Below are 26642 nucleotides of genomic sequence, written 5' to 3'. Positions count from 1 at the left end.
GACCACACTTGGAATACTGTGATCAAGTATGGAGACTGCACCTAAAGAAAGACATTGTTCTTCTGGAAAGGGTCCAAAGACTGGTAACTCGCCTGGTGAGATCGGCAAAAGGGCGTCCATATGAGGAAAGTTTTGGAGTATGTGGTTGCAGAGCTTGGAAACCAGACACCTTAGAGGAGATTTGATTGAGGTGTTTAAGGCTCTAAGAGGCATAAGCAAAATGAATAAGGGCGAAATTTTCACAGTTATAAATGATTCTAGAACAAGTGGCCTTAATTTAAAGTTATGGGGGAGTTGTTTAAACTGGATTGCAGGAAGTTTTATTTTAGTCAGCTAGTTATAAATTACTGGAATAAGTTACCTTATTCCTACATGGGTGGTAGAGGCTGACAGTTTGGGGAAATTCAAAGGTCAGCTGGATAATTACCTAAGGGAGGAGGGAAATGCATAGGTTGTTCGTTTCCTTTTCTCTTATGAATTATTATTATTTTAATTTTCTTCTTCTTATTATTATTTTCTTCTTATTATTATTAATTTGTTTTTATGCTTATTATTTTATTTTATTTCTTTTTTGTTATTTTATTTTATTACTATTTTTTATTTTATTTATTACATTTATTATTATTATTATTTTTTGGCTGGTGCAGCATAAGCCATAGGCTTCCTTCCCCCATGTGGCCATTACTAATACTAATAATAATATACAAAAAACGTTACAATGGAACATCAAATGGTAGACGGGGACTATGCCCGAGGTTGGTGAGCGTTATGGAGGCAGTTGTCAATAATTAATTGCATTTGTAGTGACGTATTGCCTCGCCCTCTTCTCCCATTGGCTTGAATAAATATCACTAGGAGGAAAACTTTTTTTAATGTATAGATATTCTTCTTCTTCTTCCAGTCACATAGTTCCCTGAGGAGCTGTTGTGGCCACCAACAAATTCCCAACTGCATCGATCATGTTTATACGAGCGGCATCGCAGAATGTCACGCCCAAAAGTTCACTGATCCCATCCTTCCACTTAGTTGCAGGTCTTCCCTTTAACAACAGTTTTTGGAGTTGGTTTTGTTATGGTCTCTGTGGCATCAGGTAATGTTGTGGTATGCCATTGCCTACCACATGGCCTATTTTGAAAGGGGCCGGCTTTAATCATAGGAAGAGTCATGCATCCGACGAGATGCTTTGAAGAGGAAAGGTGACTACAGCAGAGCCCAATTTAGTGCAGAAGGCTGATTACAACTGGTTTTCGCCTGGTTTCCAGAGGAGGTCGTCTATGTATATAAACGTATATGTATTATTCATTAGATTCGCACAAGTAATTATTATATCTTCTTAATTATGTCGAATATATTTTAAAACAATTTTCTCCCAAACCATAAAGCATGCAACTTTTCTTACCATAAACATATTTTCTTGCTGATTCGCACAGTCTTAACTCCCAATGAATACTGTACATTTCTTACGTTTTAAAATATTCGTTCCTGTATTTCAAATGATATCCAGGTCATTTTTATTTATAAATTATTATTATTTGCTAACGTGCCTGAAATGTAGCGCAATGCGTACATTATCTATCCATCTATATATATGCAGTACTGTATTTCTAATTTCTCAGCCCCATTTTTCTTGCAGTTTTCTTCTAGTATTTGTTTTACTCATTTCGTAAAATGTTGATTAGTCAGTACACAGAATGGATCGAAAAATTAGTTACTTTGAAGGAGATGGTTTTTGCATGGGTACTTTTGTTACTTTAATGTTAATTGTTCTGCCAAATTTGTCAGTGAGCGTCTTTTTACGCTTGACTGCCATTTCTGCGTACTCAAAACAAATACAATAAAAAGGAGCAGGGGAAGTACTGTATAATAAAGTTGTTTTAAATTTAGATTTTATGTATTTATTTTTTGCCGCTTAAAAAATAAATTATGACCGGCTGCTGGGGGAAATCAACGGCTTTCCCATGTACTGTGCTAACTAAAGCATGGTTTAAAATAGCAACGTAAATCAATGCAGAATTTAGCTGGGAGTATATTCCCATCTTTTAGTGCTTGCAATTTCTCATCTGCATAGTTGCTTGTTGAATTACAAGTATTAAGATATAAATGTTAATTTTAAGAAACAAATCCTCAAATTTCAGAATTCCTTGATGCCGGTTCTTTCCAGATTGACATCTGCATTAACCTCTCGCTTTAGGCTTTGTTCACACCTGTGCTTTCACGACGTAGTCTCATTAAAGGATAGCCGTGTGAACAAGAAATCTGCTATTACGAGACGGCCTTAGGCTGATAGTCGCGTTTAGGCGTGAAAACAGACGTTGCCGACGACGCTTATGTGGCGAACATTTTCCCGCTTGATCAGTCTCTCTTTGGACTCCAACACGTACACGTGTGTGGCCTTCGCGTTCTTTGCGTGCGTCGCAGTCGGTTGGTGGCGATATTACCAAGATTCTGGACTGAAGAACTATAGGTGTGCAAATAGTTGATGAAATATGTAGACACTAACTACTCCCCGCGAACGTTTGCAGGAAAAGAAAATATTCTGACATGTAAAGCAATATAGAATCTATTTTGTAAATGCCTCAACGCAATATAGAATCTATATTGCGTTGCAAAGGGCTGTTGAATATTCCGGATGGCTATTCAAGAAATGTCAGTTTAATTTTTTTCTCTCTCTCTCCCTTTTTTGCGGTTAGGTTTAAATGATAATGTGTCCTATATCTCAGCCGTTTTTTTTTTTTTTTTTTTTATTTCCCATCCAACCCCATTTTCTTGCAGTTTTCTTTTTGGGTTTATTTTAACCCATTTCACAATGTTGATTATTGCGTTTTAAACACGACGCTACAAAAAAAAAAAAAAGCTGTTTTGTGGGAGAGGAACAAATAATTATGAAAACAGTCTGTTACCAATGTCACTCATGATCGTCATGTAGGAAAATTATATATCCCTCTTTATAGAGGAATATATAATTTCCCTCATGTCAGCTCTAAAATGGAAATGAAATTTTGCGATAAGCTGCTCAGCAAATACTGAGTAACACCATTAATGTTTGATATGGAAAAGCAGGTGATATTAGCAAGTTTACCAGAGGGATGTTTGTTGTGCCTATGTAGTTGGAGCACGGACTCTGATTTGCGTGGAGGTGGCAAGGTAATTTGTTAAACTGAAAGAAAACTGGTCTTGTTAAAGTCAGATTAAAATAAGGCTAGCCACACAATTGATAATTAAATGTTCGGTGATAATTAAGTTGTGGCACAGAAGGTATACATGCAATGGAATGGATAACAGTGGAATGGATAACAGTGGAACTGTAAATTCTGTCCCCTTGCAAGATTCACGAACCAGCTCCCCCATGCTCTTTAAAAACTGCCAAATCAACCAGTTCTCCTGACTCTTCAGGTCTACCAGGTGGCAGACCTGGTATGGTAGTTTTGCCACTGATGGAATAGTTGCTAATATTTATCTGTGGGGGGGGGATGTAAAATGATTATATTTATATGTATATTATTTATCTATCCTTTATTTAAACAACTCCCCTTTATAATATATATATCCCCACTTGCGCATCTGACTATTGCTTCACAGAAAATTCTAAGTTCAAGGGGAAAACCTCCTTAATGTGTTTAATTCCCTTTGGATAGGCTTGTACTCAGAACAACAAAAAACCACACAAATGTTGTATATAAAAAAATCAGTTTATTAGACATATTTACATGAGCATAATTAAAACCAAATAATAATTGAATTCATACATATGACAACATGATTTGGTCTCACCTACATGTGTATATATATATCATATTCATACATTAGTAAAAATCAATAACAAGCTAATATCAATCCCATTCTATTCTAGAAATACTTAATACTGCATCAATTAAATACCATTAACAAGATATATCAATTCCATTCCATTCCTTTCTACATATACTTAATACTGCCTCAATTAAATACCATCAACAAGAAATATCAATCCCATTCTATTCTAGAAATACTTAATACTGCATGAATTAAATACCATTAGTAAAACGATATCAATTCCATTCTATCCCTTTCTACATGTTTAATACTGCATCAGTTAAACAAGAAATATCAATTCCATTCCATTCCTTTCTACATATACTTAGTGCTGCATCAATTAAATACCATTAGTAAAAATCTCAATTCCATTCTATCCCTTTCTACATATGTTTAATACTGCTTCATTTAAATACCATAATAAGAAACAATTAATGATTAACATCCATTCCATTCTATCCCTTTCTCCGTTATCATATATCCAACATTCTAAATATCTTATATCTAATAAATCTCCCTCTTTTTAATGTTCTTCCTTCCTGATTCTTCACTAAACTATCTTTACAATTAGGTATTTCTAAAGTCCTGCTGACCAATTTACTGGGTTTCTACAGTTCTTTGTGTATGTGAAGGTACTATGTACTACAAACTAGCGACTTACTTGTAGAACTCGGCGGGCGTCATCTTTCATCCTTCCTATCAGGTACAGCTTATCTTCACCGTCTGGGGCGGCGTCTTACTATTCTCGAAGAATTTGGCACTGGTAGTTGGGCTGCCAGGTAGGTTTCGGTTCCATTTTATTCAGGCCGCTTGATGCACCTCTCTTGTTTCGGAATGGCTATTCTCATGTCGGTCGGGGTTCCGATTCCATCCGATCCTGCACTGTGCTTTCCAAGATTTCAGGAATCTTGGCCTTTTTTCGGCAGATTTGATTTCACCTTTTTCTTTGTGAGAGACTCGTTTGTCTTTCACATATTTCTTCCCAATTCCTAGATGATCCAAAGAGCCAACATTGACTATGTTCCACTCAAAAAAAAGAACTCTGACTTTCTCGACTACTAACCCATTCCCTCACACCGACCAAAAATCTAAACTCTCTCCTTGACTCATCCTCTCACTGCCTTTTTCCTTCCTCTTACTAGGCCATCCGGTATGCCGTTTGATGGTGCCGATTGTCCAAAAACAACTTTATCCCTCTCATATAACACCTTGTCTCCATACCGTTCTAAAACCACAAAAGTGACATTAGTGACCACAGCATCTATATTTGGAAACTTGTGTGTGCGTTTAAGAACCGACTTCCGGTCTAGCGACTGAAGTAAATTGCCCCTACTATATTGACCTTGCATAAACATTAACTTGTTTGTTTCGCAAAACCACTTGCTGCTTTTGCCGTAGTATTCACCGTCTATTCCCTGCTTACGGAAGTTAATGCTAATGGCTCTGTTTTCATTTCTACTACACACTAATTTTATAATTCTTACTGAATAATTCTTGTTATTGAAACTGATGCTATTACCATATTATCCTACTAACGGCAAGAATCCAAAAGGAAAACTAACTTCCACAGTCTAAAAAAATATTTTATTTTTGTAAGATTTTCAAATCTTACATATCATTTTACTTCTAGTGAAATAATGGACTTCATAGAGACCAGTGTTGGATCTGGGGCGAACTTCCCCAGAGTCTTGGTAAATTAGAACAAATATTCAATGCTGGATTTAGGTAGTCTTGGGATCCTGCTGCACATATTTTTAGAGGCCCTAAAAATACGATTATTGAGGTTCCAGGCCAATAGTGTCTCAAGACTAGGCACCTGCAGAGAGAGACAGAGAGATCTGATTGAGGTGTTTAAAGGCTTGAATGGATTGAATAAGCTGAATGTTAAAGGCATTCTTCCACTTGTTGAGACTACATGCATGGGGGCATAAATTCAAGTTGAGGAAGGATGGTTGGAGGATAGATGTGCAGAACTTTGCCTTCCTGTTGGAACTGGCTTCCAGTTGTTGTGGAAGTGGATGAGTTGAATAAATTTAAGGAAGAACTAGACAAAGCTAAAACTATAGCTAAATTAGAGCTAAAACTATACAGATAGTTTTAATTATCTGTATAGCTGTATAAGTTGTGAATGTGAAGGTTAATGTAGAAATTGGTGCCTTCAACATATTGTAATTACTGAGTTCCAATTATTATGGATGACTGATATGCAATGTATAACGCTATATGTTGATTACTTTACAGGTAATATCTGACTAGGTGAAATACTGATGTATAATTGGCCCTCAGCTGACGGAAGTCTTAAATATAGTCAAATGTGTGGCTATACTACATTGGTCTCAGGCAAGAGAGTTATTTGATTGTAATCATTGCTATTAAGTTGGTGGAGCAAGACGTTTGCTAAACTATAAATTATAAATAATGTACAGTTACTCTTCAGCGGCAGATAGGGGAAACCATGGAGCCCGCAGAAAATAATAAAATACTTTGAATACTAAATACATCAGTGGGAGTCACTGGTTAAAGATGTAATGCAGGACCATCTAGACAGGAATGCAGTTATACTGCAGTCATTGCATGGATTTGTTACAGGGTGATCTTATCTGATAAAGCTGATTGGATACCATGATGCAGTAGCAAAGGAACTGGATTCAAAAAATAATTTTGATATTATACTTAGAATTCTGGAAAGCTTTTGATACTGTTGCATATAAAAGATTACTGTATTAATTGGAGTAATTTGACAGCTGAACTGAGAAATGGAAATTGAGGTTTAATATTGACAGATGCAAAGTAAATGCACATGGGTAGCAATAATCCCAGATTAACATACCAACTGGGTAGTGGAAAATGAAAAAAGACTTGGAGTAATTGTGCAGACAGGCTGATAGAACAGTGCATGGGTTATTGTCAGTAATACACAGGAATTTTGCTAGCAGGGATAAGGAGGTGATCGTTTTCAATAATAAATGAATAAAAACACTAAATTGTTTCCAACTTTGAAGTTTAATTAACCATAGGTGCCAGTCAGTGACACATTTTGCATTCCAGTGAATATCTGGTAGTTTGTTTCCATTGGCCACCAGCATATTGGCAACTTACCAATATACATTTTTTATAGGTGACACGAATCAGTCACTGTAAAGCACGGTGCAGATTTCATCGTTGATCATAATGGGTGTGTAGCTACAATGTCAGTGTCTTTTTGTTATTCGTCCGAATTACCATTAAGTAACTAAATAATATCAGTGTTAAGTCAATGCTCAACATTCAACAGTGTAATTATGTGATTACAGCTTAATTGCAAATTGAGCTTGAACTTTTGGTAAGTTGAAGTTATATTATGAGGTGATGTGTAAGTAAAACGTTATTTCTGCAACACACGATTTTGTGAAATTGATTTGATCATGGCCTCCATGCTTCCCCATGAAGTAAATTGCGTGACAGTGAATAAACTTCAGCAACTTAGTTTTTCACAATTCTCTCCAAGAAAAAAATGCGATTAAAATAAAAAAGAAGCCTGCCCCACACCAAAGATTCAAATTTCTCAGAGGGGAATAAGTAATAATAAGAAATATATTTGCAGTTTTAAAACTGAATGGTACCAAAGGAAAAGTTGGCTTTGTGCTTGTGAAGTTAAAAATGCATTGTTTTGTTTTGTTTTCCATGTTTACTGTTCGGAGGTGACTTAACATGGGCAGAAAGAGGCTTTACAAATATAAACAAAATGAAAGAAAAAACTCTAAAACATGAGAGTTCGAAGAAACATATTAACCTGATTTCACTATCGCTTTTAGGAAGCGTTAATGTTAAAGAACTTTCGATTTGCAAACATAACAGGAGTTACCAAGAATCGTGAGGTATTATCTGAAATAATAGACTGCATTAAAATTTGTGGACAGTTCGAAATTCCTTTACGTGGACATGACGAAAAAGACGATTCTAAAAAAATCCAGGAGTATTCAGAGGATTAATAAATTTCACTTGTACATTAGATTCCAATTTAAAGAACCATTTAGAAAGTAATGTAGCATTTAAAGGCATTTCAAAACCTATTCAGAATAATATTCTTGACTGTTTGCTGCAAATATGCCGGGATGAAATAAAAAAATAAATTTAAAGAAGCTTCATCTAAAGCATTTAGGGCATAACTGTCATGGCTGATCATACAAAAGATGTTTCAGGACATATACAAATGGAATTTTTGTGAGATATGAACTGAATGGAGACATTTTTGAACGTTTTTGGGTTTTTTTCACTCTGGAAAACCAAACGGCAGACAGAATATTGAAATGCATTCTAGATCAGTTAGACACAATCCTCGAAGGAAATACTCAAAACCTGGTTGCTCAGAAATTGATGGTGCAAGTGTGATGAAAGGCAAGAAAGGGGGAGTTCGGGCTAAAATAAAAGAAGTGTACAAAAGTGCACATTTTATTCACTGCTATGCACACCAACTGAATCTGATGATGAGAAATGCAGCAAGTAGTACCCGAGATTCAACAATATTCTTTTCGAAACCAACATTTTTGGGATCACAACAACATTTCTCTGTTCTCAGAAAGCATATGGACAGCCATGTTGCCGACCTTCCCCCACAAGATGGAACTTCAATATATGCACCGTGAACAGCATTTATGAAAATTTTGAATCCTTAAAAAAGTGCATGGACGAACTACAAGCGACAGCAAACACAGATAAGATGATTTCAGAAGCAACTGGAATTTTGCACACCTTGAGTAAAGAAAAATTCGAGTTCTGGTTAGAATTTTTCCATATTTAGTGCCTCATGTGGAAGTTATTTATAATCAAATGCAATATCGAGAAATTGAGGCAGTTAAAATACATGAATATATAAGAAACTTTAAGAATACCATTCTAAAAATCAGGAATTCAATGTACTGTGAAAATCCTTCAAAAACACTAATGATTGAAGCAAAGGAAGTATGCGACTATATAAGTGTTGACATAGGCGAGAGATATTCTTTTGCAAAGATTAATTGCTGCTAAATTGTTTAACAAGAAGAACTTTGTTATTTTTTGTACGAAAATGCCTGTGGAAGAGGTATGGGAGACTACTGAGGCACATCCCATGATTGAAAGAGAAAAACTTCGTATGGAATTACAAGTTTTCTATAGCAGACATGATCTACATAATTATTGCAAATTAACTGACTTGCTGAAATTTATCTCAGAAAATAATCTAGCTGAAGTTCTTGGTGAACTTACAAAACTCATAAAAGTTCTTTTGACCATTCCGATGACTGCTTCAGAGCTGAACGCTGCCATTCGACATTAAAAAGAATAAAAACATTTTTAAGGAGCACTATGAATCAGGAAAGGCTAAATGCTCAAGCAATGCTTTCAATAGAGAAAAGCTTAGTCAACAGTGCACCAAACTTGAATGAAAAAGTTATTAATCTATTTTCAAAAGTATAAAAACCAAAGAATGGATTTTGTTTTTAAATAAAAGTTCAAGTCTGCTAATGGTAAATGTCTAGTTAATGTTTTGTAGTATTTTTAGCTTGCTTATTATTATTATTACTGTGTATGTCTACATGTCTTATAACCAAGGCAATTTAATGTAACTTTAAGACGCAGCACCCCCAAACATCAGAGTCACGAGCCAGATGGGAAGGTGCAGCAGTGCGTAGCACACGCTTCTTGATTAGACCGAGGGTTCGAGTCCATCACCACCAAATACGGAGGATGCAGAAAGGTCAGGGAATGACCACCGCATATTCGCCGAGCAATATGGCCTTAGTTGCTAATGCTCCTAAAAAAACTAAATAAACAAAATAACAGAGTCATGAGCCACCACTGGAGGTGATTATTCCATTGTAAAAGGCAATGGTCAGCCAACGTCTTGAGTACTGTATACAGGTCCAGAGGTCTCATTTTAGTAAGGATTTAGAGCAGCTAGAGTGGGTACAGAGAAGGGCAATGAGATTGGTGAAGGGAACAAAGTTATGTTTTTACCAAGAAAGGCTTCAGTTTTGCAAATTGGATACATTGGATACAAATGGGATACATAGACTAAAAGGTTAACAGTGGCTACAGTCAGAGGCAAAAGTATTCTTGCACTGCTTCTATTAGAATGAGCAGTCTGGAGAGGAAGGTAATGGAGATTTTCAGGACTGCTGGGAGTCATAGTGGAACAAGTAAATACATGGGCTGTGTTAGGATAACCAAGAGTAGGAACAGGTGCATGTACACCAATGCTAGGAGTATAGTTAATAAATTTGATGAGCGTGAAGTGCTAGTGAAGACATCAAAGGCAGATATTGTTGGGATATCAGAGACGTGGTGTCACACAGATATAAGCAGTGCAGAATTGGAATTTGGGGAGTACAATGTGTATAGAAAGGATAGACAGGACAGGAAGGGAGGAGAGGTTATGCTGTTATTTAAGAAACATAAAATCTAAGGAAGTGCATCCAGTTGATGTTGGTGGACAATGCAGTCTTGAGTCTGTTTGGTGTGAAATAAGCACTGGGAAAAGAAAAATGAGAGTAGGTGTGTTATAGGCCTGATGAATCTGATGAGTATAATGAGCAGTTGTGCAGAGAAATAGAGTGGGCCAGTAAATCAGAACGTCTTATAATGGAGGATTTTAACTTTCCAGATATTGACTGGAACTTGCAGTTTGGTCACTCGCATGTTAGCAAAACGTTTGTGGATTTATTGGACAACTGTTTTCTACAGCAACATGTTCGAGAGGCAACCAGAGGGGGTAATACTCTTGAACTGATTATCAGCCGTAATTATTCATGCATTAAGAATTTACAGATAAAGGAACCACTGGGTGACTGTGATCACAATGTACTGATGTGGGAATTACTTAAAGATGTATCTACCATCAAGGCTAAAGGGAAGGGCTTTTGTTTTCGTAAAAGTGACTGCAGAGGTCTCAGACAGTTTTTAAATTCTGTACAGTGGGATCAACTGATGATGTTACCATCGTTGAATTCTAAATGGGAAGCCTTCAGGGACTTAATTTTGGAGGCAACTAGGCTTTTCATTCCAACTAAGAAATACTGTTCAAGGTTTAGGTCTAAATGGATGTCAGATGAGGCTCGTGGCAGAGAAGAAGAATGTTTGGGATGCATATAAAGTATCAGGTGACACAGAAGCCTATGGCAGGTATAAACTAGTCTGTAATAAAGTCACAAAGGAGGTTAGGCCGGCAAAGCAGAGTATGAGAAATCTTTGGCAAAGGATGCAAAGAAAAACAGCAGAGTTCTTTACCTATGTAAACTCTAGAAGGAAAGGAGTGAATCAAATTGGCCCAATTAACATAGATGGGTTGACTATTGATGATCATGCTCAGGTAGCTGATAAACTGAATGAGTATTTTTCATCTACATTCACACATGAGGAGTTATTCAGTGATGGTAGTGCCAGCAGTTTATCAAATGCTAACAGGAAGCTAAGTGATTTTGTAATAACTGAGAGCAAAGTGGAGGAGAAATTGTTGAATTAAACATAAGGAAGGCACCTGGGGTGGAAGAGATCTATCCAGTTATATTAAAGGAGGCAGTAAAGGAAGTAAGCAACCCTTAGCCATAATTATGAGAGCTTCCTTGGATCCAGGGGAGGTCCCCATGGACTGGAGGTGTGCAACTGTATCACCAATTCACAAAGGGGGCTCAAAAGATGACACAAGTAACTACAGACCTGTTAGTTTAACTTGTGTTCCAGGGAAAATAATGGAATCACTGGTTAAAGAAGCATTGCAGGATAATCTAGACAAGACTACAGTAATAGTTAAGACACAGCTTGGGTTTGTTAAAGGAAGGTCTTGTCTGACCAATTTGATTGGATACTATGATGTGGTCACAAAGGAACTGAATGCCAAAAATAATTTTGATATCATATACTTGGATTTCAGGAAAGCTTTTGATACTGTTTCACATGGAAGACTGCTGTAAAAATTGGAAAGGTATGGCATTTAGGGTAAGTTGCTACAATGGATAAAGGGATGGTTGAGCGGGAGACGACAGAGAGTGGTAATCAATAGACACTGCTCTTCGTGGACAAATGTTATTAGTGGAGTTCCCCAGGGTGTGACAAGACTCCAAGACCTGCCCTGGCAGGTCATGGAGTCTTGTCAATGATGTATAGGAGTTTTGCTAGCAGGGACAGGGAGGTGAATATCCTGTTATACTAGGCAATGGTCAGGCCACTCCTAGAGTACTGCGTACAGGTCTGGAGGCCTCATTTTAGGAAGGATATAGTGTTGCTAGAACGAGTACAAAGAAGAGCTACAAGATTGGTGAGGGGAACAAAGGGGTGCCCTTATCAAGAAAGGCTTAAATTCTGCAAATTGCAGCTTCTGGCGAGAGCAGGCACCTGTGAGGTGATCTGATTGATGTGTATAAGGCCTTGAATGGGTTGAGCAAGATGAATGCTGATGGGATTCTTCTTCTTCTTGCTCAGACTAAGAACCTGAGGGGGCACAGTTTCAAATTGAGGAAAGATTATTGTAGAATAGATGTGTGGAAATTTGCCTTTAGCCAGCGGGTAGTTGATTGGTGGAACAGGCTTCCATCTTTTGTTGTGGAAGCTAATAGCCTAAATTAATTTAAGGCTGAGCTGGACAGACATTTGAAACAAATGGAGGGGTGAAATGGGAGGTTTTTTTTTTTTTTTTTTTGGCTGATGCTGCATAAGCTTGATTTCTTGCATTGTATTTCTTTACTAATGCTAAATTGCAGAAAACTGTCAGTAATGGTTTTCATAATGGTAATTTTTAGACATATTCACATATATATGGAGGGTCAGATTACACATAAGCTAAACAACCTGCAGCTTAGGACCTCATTACAAGGAGAGCCTTGCACCATATTAAAAAATCCCCTTTTTAATATGATCTCAGGTATGAGAGAAGGGCCTCATGCATGTTATACCTCAGGGACTCACATCTGGTGAGCATGGGCTTGGCACACCCAGGGTCCTGAGTTGGATATCATCGTTCTTCTCTTTCTTGGTGATTTCCTTCTACTTCTCCCTCCCTCCCTCCCTCTCTCTCTCTCTCTCTCTGGGTCGCAGGATAAATCAAATTTTTTTTTGGCTGGTGCAGCATAAGCCTCAGGCTTCCTTGCACCATATGGCTAATAATAATAATAATAGCTTAGGACCACAATAAGTTTAAATCTGGCCCTGTATATATGTATAAGTACCTGTTGTCTTCACCATGTTTGTCTACCTGCATGTAACAACGTGACTCCCATTTTACTAATTTTCATGAAATTTTGTATTTAGTTTTTTTAGAAAGAAAAATTTTGTTGAGCTGCCCAAATTTCATTAAAATCAGATTTATAAAAATTTGGCAGTAATTTATTTTTTTTCATGTGAATTCTTGAAAAAAAAAAAATTCATACATTAAATGTAGTTTTAATGCAATATGCCTAGCTTTAGACAATCTATACACACTATTCATGTATTGTTATGAAAGTGGACTAGTGAATGTGGTTTTGTTTGTGAAGAGATATATGAAGAGGAAAGAAACTAAAAAAAAAATGATAAATAAATAATACAGTACATGGGAAAAGAATAATAAATATTATATAGTTGTAATTAAACTAAATGGGATAAGTTTAGAGAATGGAAAACTATAGTTTTATGAAGTGTTATATAAAGTTATAATCTTAATAATTAATGGATAAGGATGTAACTGTATTTACTTTTCACTTCCGTTAATCACAGTAAGACAAAAAAGATTCATTTAATTGAAGAAATAAAAATCCAATCTACCTGAAATGTAATGCACTGTATACATTAACTGTTTTATTTGTAAAATCTTATTAATCTAGTAGTTATAAATATCTGTGATTAAATTATTTATTTTCCAATTCATGTATAAAAATCATAATCATGTAATAACAGTCAGTATTTTTGTATGGTGACCAGCCATACACTAACGTGAGGTAAGCATGCAAACTGATACTTGTGCACTTGCCATGTCACAGTCTCCCTAAAAGTAACGAATCACATTGTTCCATTTGATATTGATGGTTTGAAGTGTTCGTGATCCTGCCCAGGTTGCTGACAAACTGAATCAGTATTTTGCATCTACATTTACAGATGAGGAATTATTTAGGGAAGTGGTTGCCAATAGTTTATCAAACTCTAACAGGGAGCTAAGTGATTTTGTAATTGCTGAGAGGGAAGTGGAAAAGAAATAGTTGAAATTAAACATAAGAAAGGCACCGGTTGGATGGGATATATCCAATTATATTAGAGAGACAGCAAAAGAGGTAAGCAAACTTAAGGGGATGTTCTGTCTGACCAATTTGATTAGGTACTATGGTGCAGTAATAAAGGAACTGGATACAAAAATAATTTTTATATGATATATACTTGGATTTCAGGAAAGGTTTTATACTGTTGCACATAAAAGATTGCTGTACAAATTAGAGCAGTGTGGCATTAAGGGCAAGTTAATGCCATGGACAAAGGGATGGATGAGTGGGAGAAGACAGAGTGGTTATCACTGGACACTATTCTTCGTGGACTAATGTTATTAGTGGAGTCCCTCAGGGTTCAGTGCTGGGCCAATTGTTGTTTTCTATATTTATTAAGGAGTTGAAGGTATATTAGGCTTAATGTCTAAGTTTGTAGATGTTACAAAGGTTAGCTATTTGTTATTTGGTTTTTTTTTTTTTAAGAGCATTAGCAACTAAGGCCATATTGCTCTGAGATATGCGGTGGTCATTCCCTGACCTTTCCGCATCCTCCGTATTTGGTGGTGACGGGCTCGAACTCCGGTCTAATCAAGAAGCGTGTACTACGCACTGCTGCTCCTTCCCACCTGGCTACGGAGGTGCCACAAAGGTTAGCAGGGGTGGTACTGACAGTAATGATGGTATACTATGGCAACAAATCTAGAAAAATTTATTAGGCAGATGTGCTGATATATGCAAAGTACTGCATATAGGTAGCAGTAATCCCAGATTATTGTACCAGCTGTGTGGTATTACACACATGGTAGTGGAAAATGAAAAAGACCTTGGGGTAATTGTGCAGTCAGATATGAAGGTCTCTGAGCAGTGCAGACAGGCTGATAGGACAGTGCATGGATTTTGTCAATGATATACAGGAATTTTGCTAGCAGGGATGAGTAGGTGATTATTCCATTGTACCGTGCAATGGCCAGGCCACATCTTGAGTACTGCATACAGGTCTGGAGGCCTCATTTTAGGAAGGATCTAGAGCAATTTATATGCACAAATAAGGCACCTGAGACACATATGGCATTCTGGGTCAAGTGACCAATGTGCCCATTTCAGTCATTCTCCTTTGGCAAGTAACGGACCATCGTGTTGACTGAAACAGGCACATTGATCACTTGGCACAGAATGCTGTATTGTCTGTATGCTTGTCTCAGGTGCCTTATTTGCATGAACGGTTAATGAGGAGAAATATGCCTCTCTATCATTAAATCGAACTTCGGTAAATGCATTGGAATTTCTGGGTAGACAAAGCTGCTCAACTTAGATAGCACTGGAATGGTGTTGTTCTTAAGTGATCCTCTGCAGTTATTGCACGCGAGGATCCCATCAACGTCAATATTGGGAAATGCAGTGCGTATCAGTGGTGTGTCTTTAGCAGCTGGTTTCTTTGTGTCTTTTTCAAACCATAGACTGTTGCAAATGTAGCATTCAGAACAGAAATCGTTTTTCATAAATATCTTTTCAAACTCTCGATGTGCGTTCTTATGTAAATAGTAGTCTGTGTAAAGAAAAGGAACTTGACCATTTAAACTCATCTGCTCCGCAGTTGGTGAAATGTTCCTTGTAGTAATTAATACTCACTTCTGGTACATCATTGTTAGATTAACTATATAATATCGGTGTAGATACACGATAGTTTACCCATAAATTTAAATTACGTATGTAGTGTAAAAGGCATTGTTTTAATTGAATCTCATATTGTGGCTGCCTTCACAACGAAATACCAGTTATTGCACTATTTTGAATAAGTAATGCTTCTCTAGTAGAGAAGACTACTGTTATTTATTCTCAGTGGATACCACCACCCAGACGGCACCTTTTAAAAGCTGTTGGCCTATCATCGATGGGTGGGCAGGTACCCTGGTAATGCAACATGCCATCACAGTTGTGAAGTGATTCCACAATATGAGATTCCAAATGGTGTACAGATAATGTATTTAAAGATGAAATGCACGAGGCATAATTATATATGGGTTTTAAGTAATTAACTATATAATATCTGTGTAGATACACCATATTGTGGAATCACTTTGCAATTTGTTGATGATAGGCCAACAGCTTTTGAAATGGTGCCGTCTGAGTGGTGGTGTTCACTGAGAATAAATAACAGTACAGGCAACCCCCACATAACACGGCACTTCTACAACACGGTTTCGCTCTAACACAATTGATAAATTGTGGCAATCCTCACACAACACGGTACTGTACTTAAATAACACAGTATCACTCTAACACGGTTAGAGAATTTTGGTAAATCTCTCATAATGGTATTTTTGAGCTTTCGTGTGGGGGGAACCCTGTTGTTACGTTGGACGTAATTTTTCAACATTCCACTCTTTGAATCCCAGCTGTTGACTCGCTAGTGGGAAAAAAAAATAATATTGAAAAATCCCTGTATTTTATTTTGTTGGGAACATGTTATGTTCTGTGCTATTGAACTTGTGGAAAAATCTAGATTTCAAAGTTTTATTACTATTGGATAGCACACAAGGCCATCCAAAAAATTTAAGTCATCCAAAGAGATGACTATAGATTAATACAACTTTTTATTCAGCCATTAGATCAAGGCATTATATCAACACCTTTAAAACTCATTACATCAGAAAATCGGTTACAATGGATTTTGGAAAAAAATTGATTCCGAATCTAGTGAAGTAATGGAGGCATGGAAACATTTCTCTATTGTGGACTGTATCAGAATCATAGCTTTATCACTGAAAGAAGTAAAACCATCAGCATTTAATGCGTGTGGAAAAATGTATGGAAAGAGTCAGTTGATTCAAGAAATATGGTACTGAAGTGTGGTACAAATATGACTACTGAAGCCTTGTGGGTAGCACAGTTGGAAGAATTGCCATCATCCCCACACCAGGTGGAAAAGACCCGAGTTCGAATACGGGAGAAATTTTTATGGGTCTTCTTCACAATGTGGGTGAGTTAATTGGGCTCAGGTGAGGGTAGCATGGTTTTTTTATCCCAGAATCTCAGGTTTTTTGTCCAACAAAACAGAAAATTGACCTCAGGACACATGCAATTTATAGACAATATACACAGAGTAACATGGCTTTAGTCGCCTATGCTCCTAAAAAAAATTAAAGATATGATTACTGTTCAAGAATTACTGGTAGAAAAAGAGGCTTGCAAAGCAGATTTGGTGGAAATGGCATTGGAGGTAAAACCAAATCAATTCAGAGCAATGATAGTGCAGATGAAAATTCTAAACGTCCAAATTTTACACTAAAAAGCATACAGGAAGGCATAAGCAATTAGAAGCCGAGCAATTATAATCTTATTTTTTGAATGCAGTTTCTCGAATGAAAGGAGCCCAAAGTTCAAACGGGAGCTTCAAAAAATGCTTAGTTCCATACAAGGAAATTTGCAAAGATTTATCAAGCAAAAGCAAACAAATCCAGATTACTGATTTTTTAAAGAGAGTAGAAGTTACACGAAATCTAGAATGTGTATTTTTGTTAACATTTTGTTAACGAAATAGTGTATTTTTGTTAGCTTTTGGAACGTAACCCTCCTTTTTGTACTTTTTCTTAGTCCCATATAGCACAGTTTCTCACAACACAATATTTTTATAGGAACCTATCTACCGTGTTATACAAAGGTTACCTGTAGCTTCTCTACTAGAGAAGCATTACTAATTCAAAATAGTGCCATACCTGGTATCTCTTTGTGAAGGCAGCTACAATATGAGATTCAATTAAAATGATGCATTTTACACTACATACATAGTCTAAATTTATAGGTAAACTATGGTTATCTATACTGATATTATATAGTTAATTTCTTAAAACCCGTATATAATTATGCCTCGTGCATTTCATCCTTAAAAAATTATTGTTAGATGGAATGGCTTTGCTGGTTGAAGGCACTGCTAAATCCAAAGCTTGATTTTCTGTTTGTCTTTTTTGCAGTCTCGATAGTCTTTGTCATTTTTGCACCTCATTGCTACCCCCATCTTTATTTTATTAGGTTAATCCTCGACAACGCTTTGCATTTCTCTTTTGCATCATTGAACACAAAGGCTATAGCAGGGTAGCATTCAGTCCCTTCACTAATCAGAAAATTATTGATGTGAAAACATCCATAGCAGTATCTAATAATGGAATCTAATGAAAATGTGGATTGCAGCAATACATTTACATTGCAGCAATACATTAATGTGGATTGTAGCAATACATTTACATTGCAGCAATACATTAATGTGGATTGTAGCAATACATACAAATACTTGTATTGTTGCATAAAACATTACATCGTTCATACTAAATATTTTGGACTGAAGTATGATGCTAATGTTACCAATGTTGATTCGGTAGGGTAAGTAGCTGGCATGAGTATAAAACATTTCATTGTTCATGACTTCAGTTCTAGCTGTTCGATTTTAAAACGGTTCTGATTTTTGTGAAAGATGTTTTCAGATAAAACATCTTTCGTGTGTACAGGGTACACACGTGGTTTTTTTTCTGATGCTATATAAGCTTGCTTTCTTACATCATTTACCACTACTAATACTAATTTGTTGTCCATGTTCCAGTCCGCTAGTATTGAACAGTAACTGTTGACAGATGATTTGAAGTTTTAAGAAGTTAGTTATTAATTCTTCCTCTGACAGCAGAGAACTTGATCTTTGTCTTAATTCTCCTTCTTGAACCTTTGTCTTAATTCTCCTTCTCGCTATTTTTTTGTACAAGTGAAATGTGTTCATAAATTCTGCAACATTTCCCCCCAAACCTTTCCTATTTCATAGTTCACAAAACTATGTGTGTTGTTCAGATATATTTTTGCCACTATAGCAATTAGGGTAGCTGAGAACTTGGAAATGTTACAGCTGGTTCTCAAGTTTGCTTCAACATTTACATTATACATCATATAAATTTTAAAACAAGCACAATAAAGTGAGCAATAGGTTATAATTTGGGATGCTTGTAATCAAGAAGTGTACTTGTAACAAAGTTTTCAAAATGATTTTCATCATTTTGTTTAACACAAAAGTTTTAATGATCTTTCCAGTCATATTATATCCCAAGTTTGATCGATATCAGGATTTCATGGCCAAGTAACCGTGGTCATATATAATTTCCTACAGCTGATGCAGCAACACTCAGTGGAGCACGTATGTTTTTTTTTAATCGATGTAAAATTTTCAGAAAGTAACATATTTTTGAGAAATCTTTTTTACTTTATTGAAATTTTAATTGTTTTTATCAACAACAAAAAAAAGAATAAACAAAAAGAGTCATTGCTGTAATGATCAAGGCCCCCAGGATGAACTGTGTAGTAGTGGCAAATGATGCAAGAAAGCAAGCTTATGTAGCATGAGCAAAAAATAAATAAATAAATAAAGAAATGTCTAGTTCTTCCTTGAATTTATTCAAACCATCCACTTCCACAACAACAGATGGAAGCTTGTTGCAACAATCAACTATTTGAACATACTATTACTACCATGCCACGAGGGCACCACCTATTGACTTTAGCATTTCAATGAAACTGAGATAATCAGCTTTTTATATGTTACCATTTATTTGCTTGTTTGTTTTTTAGGTTAGTACAGAAATGGTAAAGGTAATTAGTGTTATTTTTGCTGGTATTTTAATTGAATTCTTTGCATTGCTTTCATGACTGGACCTTGTATTCTTTTAAAACTCCACTTTTTTTTTCCCTCATTATTTTAAGTGGAGTGGTTTCTCAGTGTCGTTCCTCTATATGCAAATTTCTGTATAAACTTTATTGAAGTAATCTGGAATGATTCTTTACAAAGTCCTCTTATTTATGTCTTTTATATTAATTTTTTGGTTTAGAACCAATTAAAAATTCATGTTCTTCATGTATTATACCACATCACATAAAGTATGAGTTAGAATGTTATTACTTCCATATATTTCTTATCTTTTTTTTTTTTTTTTTGGTACAAAATTGATGTTTTGTGTGCATATCTATAAAAATTTAATTTGGTACTGTGTACATGAGTATTACATGAGCAGTTCTCTAACAATGTTTGCAATTTTCATTAAGACTATTGTTGTGAATAAAAAAATATATATATTAATTGAAGTTCTTGCATTTTGTTTGATTTTAAAGGGCGAAGTCATAATGAGGATTCGGATTGTGAATCTGAACCTGGAATTCCATTAAAACGAAAACAGCGCCGTTCAAGAACAACTTTCACAGCTGAACAGTTAGAAGAATTAGAGCGAGCATTTGAAAGAACACAGTATCCAGATGTTTACACAAGAGAAGAGCTGGCTCAACGTACAAAGCTCACAGAAGCTCGTGTTCAGGTATTATGCACTGAAAATTATATAATTTCATAATGGAAGGGCTATTTAAAAAACATCCTTTATATAAAAGAGCCATCAAGTAAATACTCTTGGTGTATTCATATTTAATATTTTGTGAAATGAAAGATGTGGTACATTCAAAAAAGTTCTTGGAATTGCACGCTGTTATTTAAATGGTTTTCACTATGGCCATAAGGTTTTGTAGGATATTGAGCTTGGTTGACCTTGGTGTGCTTGCCAAGTGGGAAGTGGCTCGATCACTTCACTCGTGTGCATCCCAGCTTATTGATTGCAGAATGTCACAGTTTGAACAGCGTGCTAACAAGACCTTCTTTAAACTTGGGAAAAGTGCCATAGAGACATAAAAGCAATACAGGAAGTTTATGGAGATGATGCTTTGAAGAAAACAACAGTTTGAGTGGTTTAATTGGTTTAAAAACAGATAGGAAACACTGGAAGACTAACCTTGCAGTAAATGCTCTTTGATGTCACGAAACAACGAAAATGTCACGAAAGTGAAGGAACTTATTCAAAGTGATAGGTGGATGACTCTTTTAGCTCACAAAGTTGGACTGTCTGTAGGCTCAGATTTAGGGATGCATTACGTGTGTTCAAAGTTTGTTCCATGGTTGTTACCAGATGAGAAAATGGACTGCAGGAAAGCCATCGCAGGAAATTTGTTTGAAAAATCTATGCGGGATCCAAGCTTCCTAAGAAAAGAGGTCACTGGGGATGAGAGTTGGATGTTCACTTAAAACCCTAAAACCAAGGTGGAATCATCTGAATGGCACACAAAAATGACCTTATTGCATAAAAAGTCTTGCGCAACAAAATCCAACATCAAAGTCATACTGATCATTGTTTTTGATGATCAGGGCAGAGTACACCATGATTGGGGGGTGGAAGCATTACTGATGCTTACTAATTGAGGATTTTACAGTTTGTGTGAGAATATGAGGTGAAGATGACCTCAAAAATGGATGGCTAGATCCTGCATATGATAATCTGCCCAGTCACATGATGATTGTAGTTCATCAGTTCTTGGCTGAAAAAAGAAAAAAATTGCAGCCATGCAGAACTCTCTCTATTCTCCTGACCTTGCACCATCTGACTTTTGGATGTTAAACTGACTTAAACTGAAAACGGGGCTCCAGGGTCATTGTTTTGCTACAGTGGATGGTGCATTATGGCCATAGATGCCAATGCACCTAAAAAATCTTTACTCTTTTTTTTCTTTTTCTTTCAGTAATATTATTATACAAGTCTATCTATGGGGTGGGCTCTTCTCCCATTTTGGTGTTTATTTTTATTTGGTTTTTAGGAGCATTAGCAACTAAGGCCATATTGCTCCGAAGGATATGCAGTGGTCATTCCCTAACCTTTCTGCATCCTCCATATTTGGTGGTCACTGGCTTGAACCCTGGTCTAATTAAGAAGTGTGTGCTATGCTCTGCTTCTCCTGCCCACCTGGCTACGGTGGTGCCTTTTGGTGTGTGCTTATTAGGTAAAGGTAATCTGGCACTATATAGTACTGTAGAAATGTAGCCTTTTTTCTAGAGAAAGGTAATATTCAGGATATGGAAAAGTACGGTAAAGTTAATATAAAGTACATAGTGTATATAACACAGTAAAAATAAAATAAATTATTTCCCCTTCCAAAATATACCATACATAATATGACATATTTTGGAAGGGAAAAAAAGCAAAAATTCCACACAGTTGCTTCGGCTTTATCAAAATCCCAGTGTAAAGTGTATTTAACACTTCTGCAATCTTCTGTGATGCTTAAATCTTTTTTTAAAGTGGCATATGAGCAACTGTAAATGGATAAAATTTGTTGTTTACAAACAACAATCTAAAAATTAATTGTTTATTAAACTGTAAATGTGCATTTAATGAATTTTTATCTCAGTCTAATGCTTCATGTATGAATTTTGAAACTTAGAAGCTGAGTAATCCATTGCCTATTGTCAGTAAGTCACTAATCTGTTCACAAATAGATGATTCTATGGACTAACAAGTTTTTCAGTATCATTGGAGAGCAGCAAAAAGTTATGGCTGTGATGTGCTGCTTTGGTGAATGGCCAATCCAAAGAGACTGGCTGTTATCACAGCAGCACATCAGGATTTAATTTGTCAAAACAACATGTTGACAAATTTAATTCTTACCATTTCAGCTTTGCTGGAGTTGGGAGGTTTGATTATATTTGTTATTTTGATTTTTCTCTAGCCATATTTACTAATTCTTACAAAATCAGATGTAAATTGCAACTTTTTTTTTTTTTTTTTTTGTTAGTTGTTGGCACATCGGCTTCTGTGGCCATAATGCACCTCCCAGAGTTTTTTTTCTTTTTTTTTTTTTTTTGCACTACTCTGATAGAAGCCTGAGGCGGGATTCGAACCCGTGACCTTTGGGTTGCCAGGCAGGTACTTTACCCACCCGTATAGCCTGGTCGGCAAATTGCAAGTAAAAGTGATACTGGAAGAATGCTAAAATTCACAGTGATGCTACCTAATAGACATTTTAATTTTTAAGTTAACCTTATTGGGTTAATTATTTACATGACTGGAGGAGGAGGACATGGGGAGGAGGACCTAATCAGGTTAATTATTTACATGACTGCTAGCTAACCTTAGGGGTTATTTGCACTAATTTAATTAGGATCATCGTATAACAATTAACTGACTATTTTAATGCCACTTCAGCACTGGTTTGCTATTTTCAATCAATAGAAAATATATTGGTGTTTTTTTATTTGTTTAAAAAAATTAATTTCAGGATATTTTCTGATAATATTTGTTTTTTTTTATAAGAAGTTAGCACTGCAAAAAAGGCAGCTTTTAATAATTAGCGAATTGGATCAGAAATAAAAGGTAATTTAAAATTTTTTTTATTTTGCAGGTATGGTTTAGTAATCGCCGTGCCCGATGGCGGAAACAGATTGGCACACAGCAGATGCCTACAGCAGCATATGGTGCTCCTACACTGCCTTTACCCATGCCTTACTCTACAACTGCTCCAGCAGCTGCCACTACTCATTATCCCACAGTAGGAGATGCTACTGTAACGTCAACAACACTACAACATCATGGTGAAAAGATTTTCTAATATTATATATACACACTTTTAAATTTATAAAGTTAAATTATATGAAATTATTCACATGCAATTAATCCTTCAAATGGTGGCACTGGATAATGGATTACTGGCATACTCATATATAGTTATTGCAGTTGTGGTAACTATTGTAACACAAGAATAACACTGGTCAACAGCTAAAATGTTTTGGTAATAAAATTAGCCAGCTTTGACTAATGGTAATATGCTAAATATGAATATGACAATTTTTTTTTTTTTTTTTTTTTGTCCTCTCCTTTGCCCATTACAGTGGATTCCGGTTATTTGGGCCACCGGTTTCTTGGGGGCAAATCTTAAAAAACAGAACCCAATCGAGAAAATAGCCAGGATTTACTTCGCTTAATTGGGACAAAATGCCGTTTAATCGGGGCAGAAGACCGCAGCACTGAAGATTACCCTATGATTGTCCCCAACTGTACCACGTAGTTCGGTCAAATTTCTGGAGGTCACAACCATAAAACAATAAAAACAATTAGCAGTCACCTGTTTATTGGGCTTTTGTGTTAGTGAAATCTATCATAAACTGATAGTAAACCCGATCTTATTGAATTTGCGATAATACCGACAGCTGGAATTCTGTGGGTTATTATGGTGAAATGTGTTTACACTTCTATGGAATCTTCAATCATATAAAAAAAAAAATAATAATTTTCAGGCTCTTCTCTTCATTCCTATTTTTAAAGCTTCGGAATTTGTAAAAAAAAAAAAAACTTCTCACTTGCGCGTATCGTGTTACTTGCAATTTGTGTGTGTGTGTGCGCGGTGTTCTTTGTTATTGATTGCTTATCTTTTTACTGTTTTAAATATTAACCCCCACCGCAAATGACATTGAACAGAAATGTCAACTAGTTTAGTTAGTATGTACATATTACAGTATGTATTAATTATTTCGATTATCACGTATATTCTTCCGAATTTCACGTATCATTTAATTTTTTAATTGGTAAGGTAATAAAGGGTAAATTTGTACTTAATATATCTTTACTTTTATAGCCTATGCATAATATTCCTCCTATTTTCGCTAATTACAATCGCTGTTTAATAGAATTAAAATTCAATACACAAACGTGATCACAATGACTGGCGCTTATTACACATCGTATAGTGATTGGTACTTTAAATGGTGACTCCATCGTAACGTGATTGAACAGTGAACCAATTGTAAAGGGGGGGGGAGTACATTGTATTTTTAACTATTTACGTGAAACTTCGGATAATTGGGGCAGCCGCTTAATCGGGCCAAAATGCGCTAGTCCCGATGTGTCCCAAATAACCGGAATCGACTGTATTATATGGGATCAGCGTTTTTTTTTTATTTTTGGCATGCAATTTTTACGGCCGGATGCCCTTCCTGACTCCAACCCTCACCCTTTATCAGGGCTGGGAATATGCGGTGGTCCTTCCCTGACCTACCACATCCTCCGTATTTGGTGGGTACGGGCTCGAACCCCGGTCTAATCAAGAAGCGTGTGCTATGCACTACTTCTCCTGCCCACCTGGCTACGGAGGCGCCAAATATGAATATGACAATTAAAATTAATTATTAGCTTTTTTTTTTTTTTTTTCCAGCATGTTTTTGCTTGATTTTTGGGGAAATTTGGCCTTGAGGTACAGTTTGTGGGGCAACACTGTAGCCATTTTGTTCTGAGTCACACATTCCCGCCTAGATACATCAGTCAGTCTGAGCCCCGCCTAGATACATCAGTCAGGCAGCTGTCTATGCCACATTTGTTGTTTTCAACTGAGCAAAAACTTCAAATTTAGCATGCTACATAAGTGTAAATAGTGCAGATAATGCTGGTCAACAAATTTTAAATATTTTTTTTGTTTCTTTGATGAAAGTATTTTTTTGCATGTGTGCAGTTGAGAAATCAGCATTAAAAATTGTGCTCAAGTTTTGAAACTGCACTGTTTTAATATATCTTATATTGAAAAGTATGTTATATTATAAAAACTTTACAAAACACTTTAAAATAATAAGAATTGATATATTTTTGGTTAGTGAAAAAAAAATTAAATCACATTGATCAGCAAATTACATAAAATCATTTCATTCACATTTTGCGCTTCTCCCTCACCTGTTTTTCTACCCCACATCTGGAGCATCTCTCTCTCGTCACAGTCGAGCAGTAGTCAGCTAGCATTGCAGAGTACCATTTGCCTTGGTATTGTCTCTCCATTGCTGAGATGGTTTGTTTGTTATTTGGTTTTTAGGAGCATTAGCAACTAAGCCATATTGCTCCGGGGGGGGGGATATGTGGTGGTCATTTCCTGACCTTTCTGCATCCTCCATATTTGGTGGTTACGGGCTCGAACCCTGGTCTAATCAAGAAGCGTGTGCTACGCATTGCTGCTCCTGCCCACCTGGCTATGGAGACGCCCATGTCTTGATGGAATCCCTTGCCATGCTCGTTACTTTTTAATGCATCACAGTTGTCCTGGAAAAAAAATCCAAATTGGAATGAAGGTGTATTTTTGATGACATGTTGCAGCCTAATTTATGATATGATAATAGATGTATTTTCACAAGCTGCTTATAATTATCAGCTTTGTTATTTCTCAGAAAGTTTGTTACTGTAAGTTTGAAAAAATCCCAGGCCACTTTCTCATCACCACTGAGGATTTGGTCAAAGTGTTCATCTTTGAGAAGGTTCCATATCTGTGGGCCAATGAACAGGCCTTCCTTTACCTTGGCCTTACTAATAAATTAGTCTTGGAAATTTTTCCTTGAGCTATTTGAAAGCTAGTCCATCTTGATTCATAATCTTAAAAAATTGTGTCATAAGTTCAAATTTTATGTGTAGGGGGAGGTAATAGGATTTTGCTTGGCTCATCTAGTGGACTGTAATGGACATTTTATCCCTGGATTAAGTGATTGCCTTGAATGCCAGTCTTTTCTTGTGTAATGAGAAGACCATGCACTACTGTCCCATTCGCAAAGAAAACAGCAGAATTTTGTGTTTCCTGCTGCATTCCTAACAAGATGGCAATAACTTTTAAGTCACCACAAATCAACTATTGGTATGTCGTATATTTGATGGATTCAATGAGAAGCGCCATGTTATTGTATGACCCTTTCATATGAACTGCATGGCTTATTGGAATTGACGGTAGTACATTGCCATTATGTAGTAGCACTGCTTTTAAACTCAATTTAGAACTCAATTTTAAACTCAATTTAAAATG

General features: G+C 36.2%; 1 protein-coding gene across 1 annotated transcript in view; it reads left to right on the top strand.

Annotated features, from left to right (window-relative positions):
- LOC150079266 (paired box protein Pax-7-like) overlaps positions 1-26642 on the top strand; it is a 168451-nt gene that overhangs the window by 79976 nt on the left and 61833 nt on the right. The window contains exons 5-7 of the mRNA XM_090382436.1: positions 10222-10258; positions 20125-20317; positions 23220-23409. Coding sequence (XP_090238562.1) covers positions 10222-10258; positions 20125-20317; positions 23220-23409 — 420 coding nt within the window. The remainder of the gene's footprint in view (positions 1-10221; positions 10259-20124; positions 20318-23219; positions 23410-26642) is intronic.

The sequence above is a fragment of the Mastigoproctus giganteus genome, chromosome 10, assembly GCF_048544385.1.
Source record: "Mastigoproctus giganteus isolate SK-2022 chromosome 10, ASM4854438v1, whole genome shotgun sequence".
Classification (NCBI taxonomy): domain Eukaryota; kingdom Metazoa; phylum Arthropoda; class Arachnida; order Uropygi; family Thelyphonidae; genus Mastigoproctus; species Mastigoproctus giganteus.
Note: the sequence above shows the minus strand (reverse complement) of the source record. Positions and strands in the feature narration are given on the sequence as shown.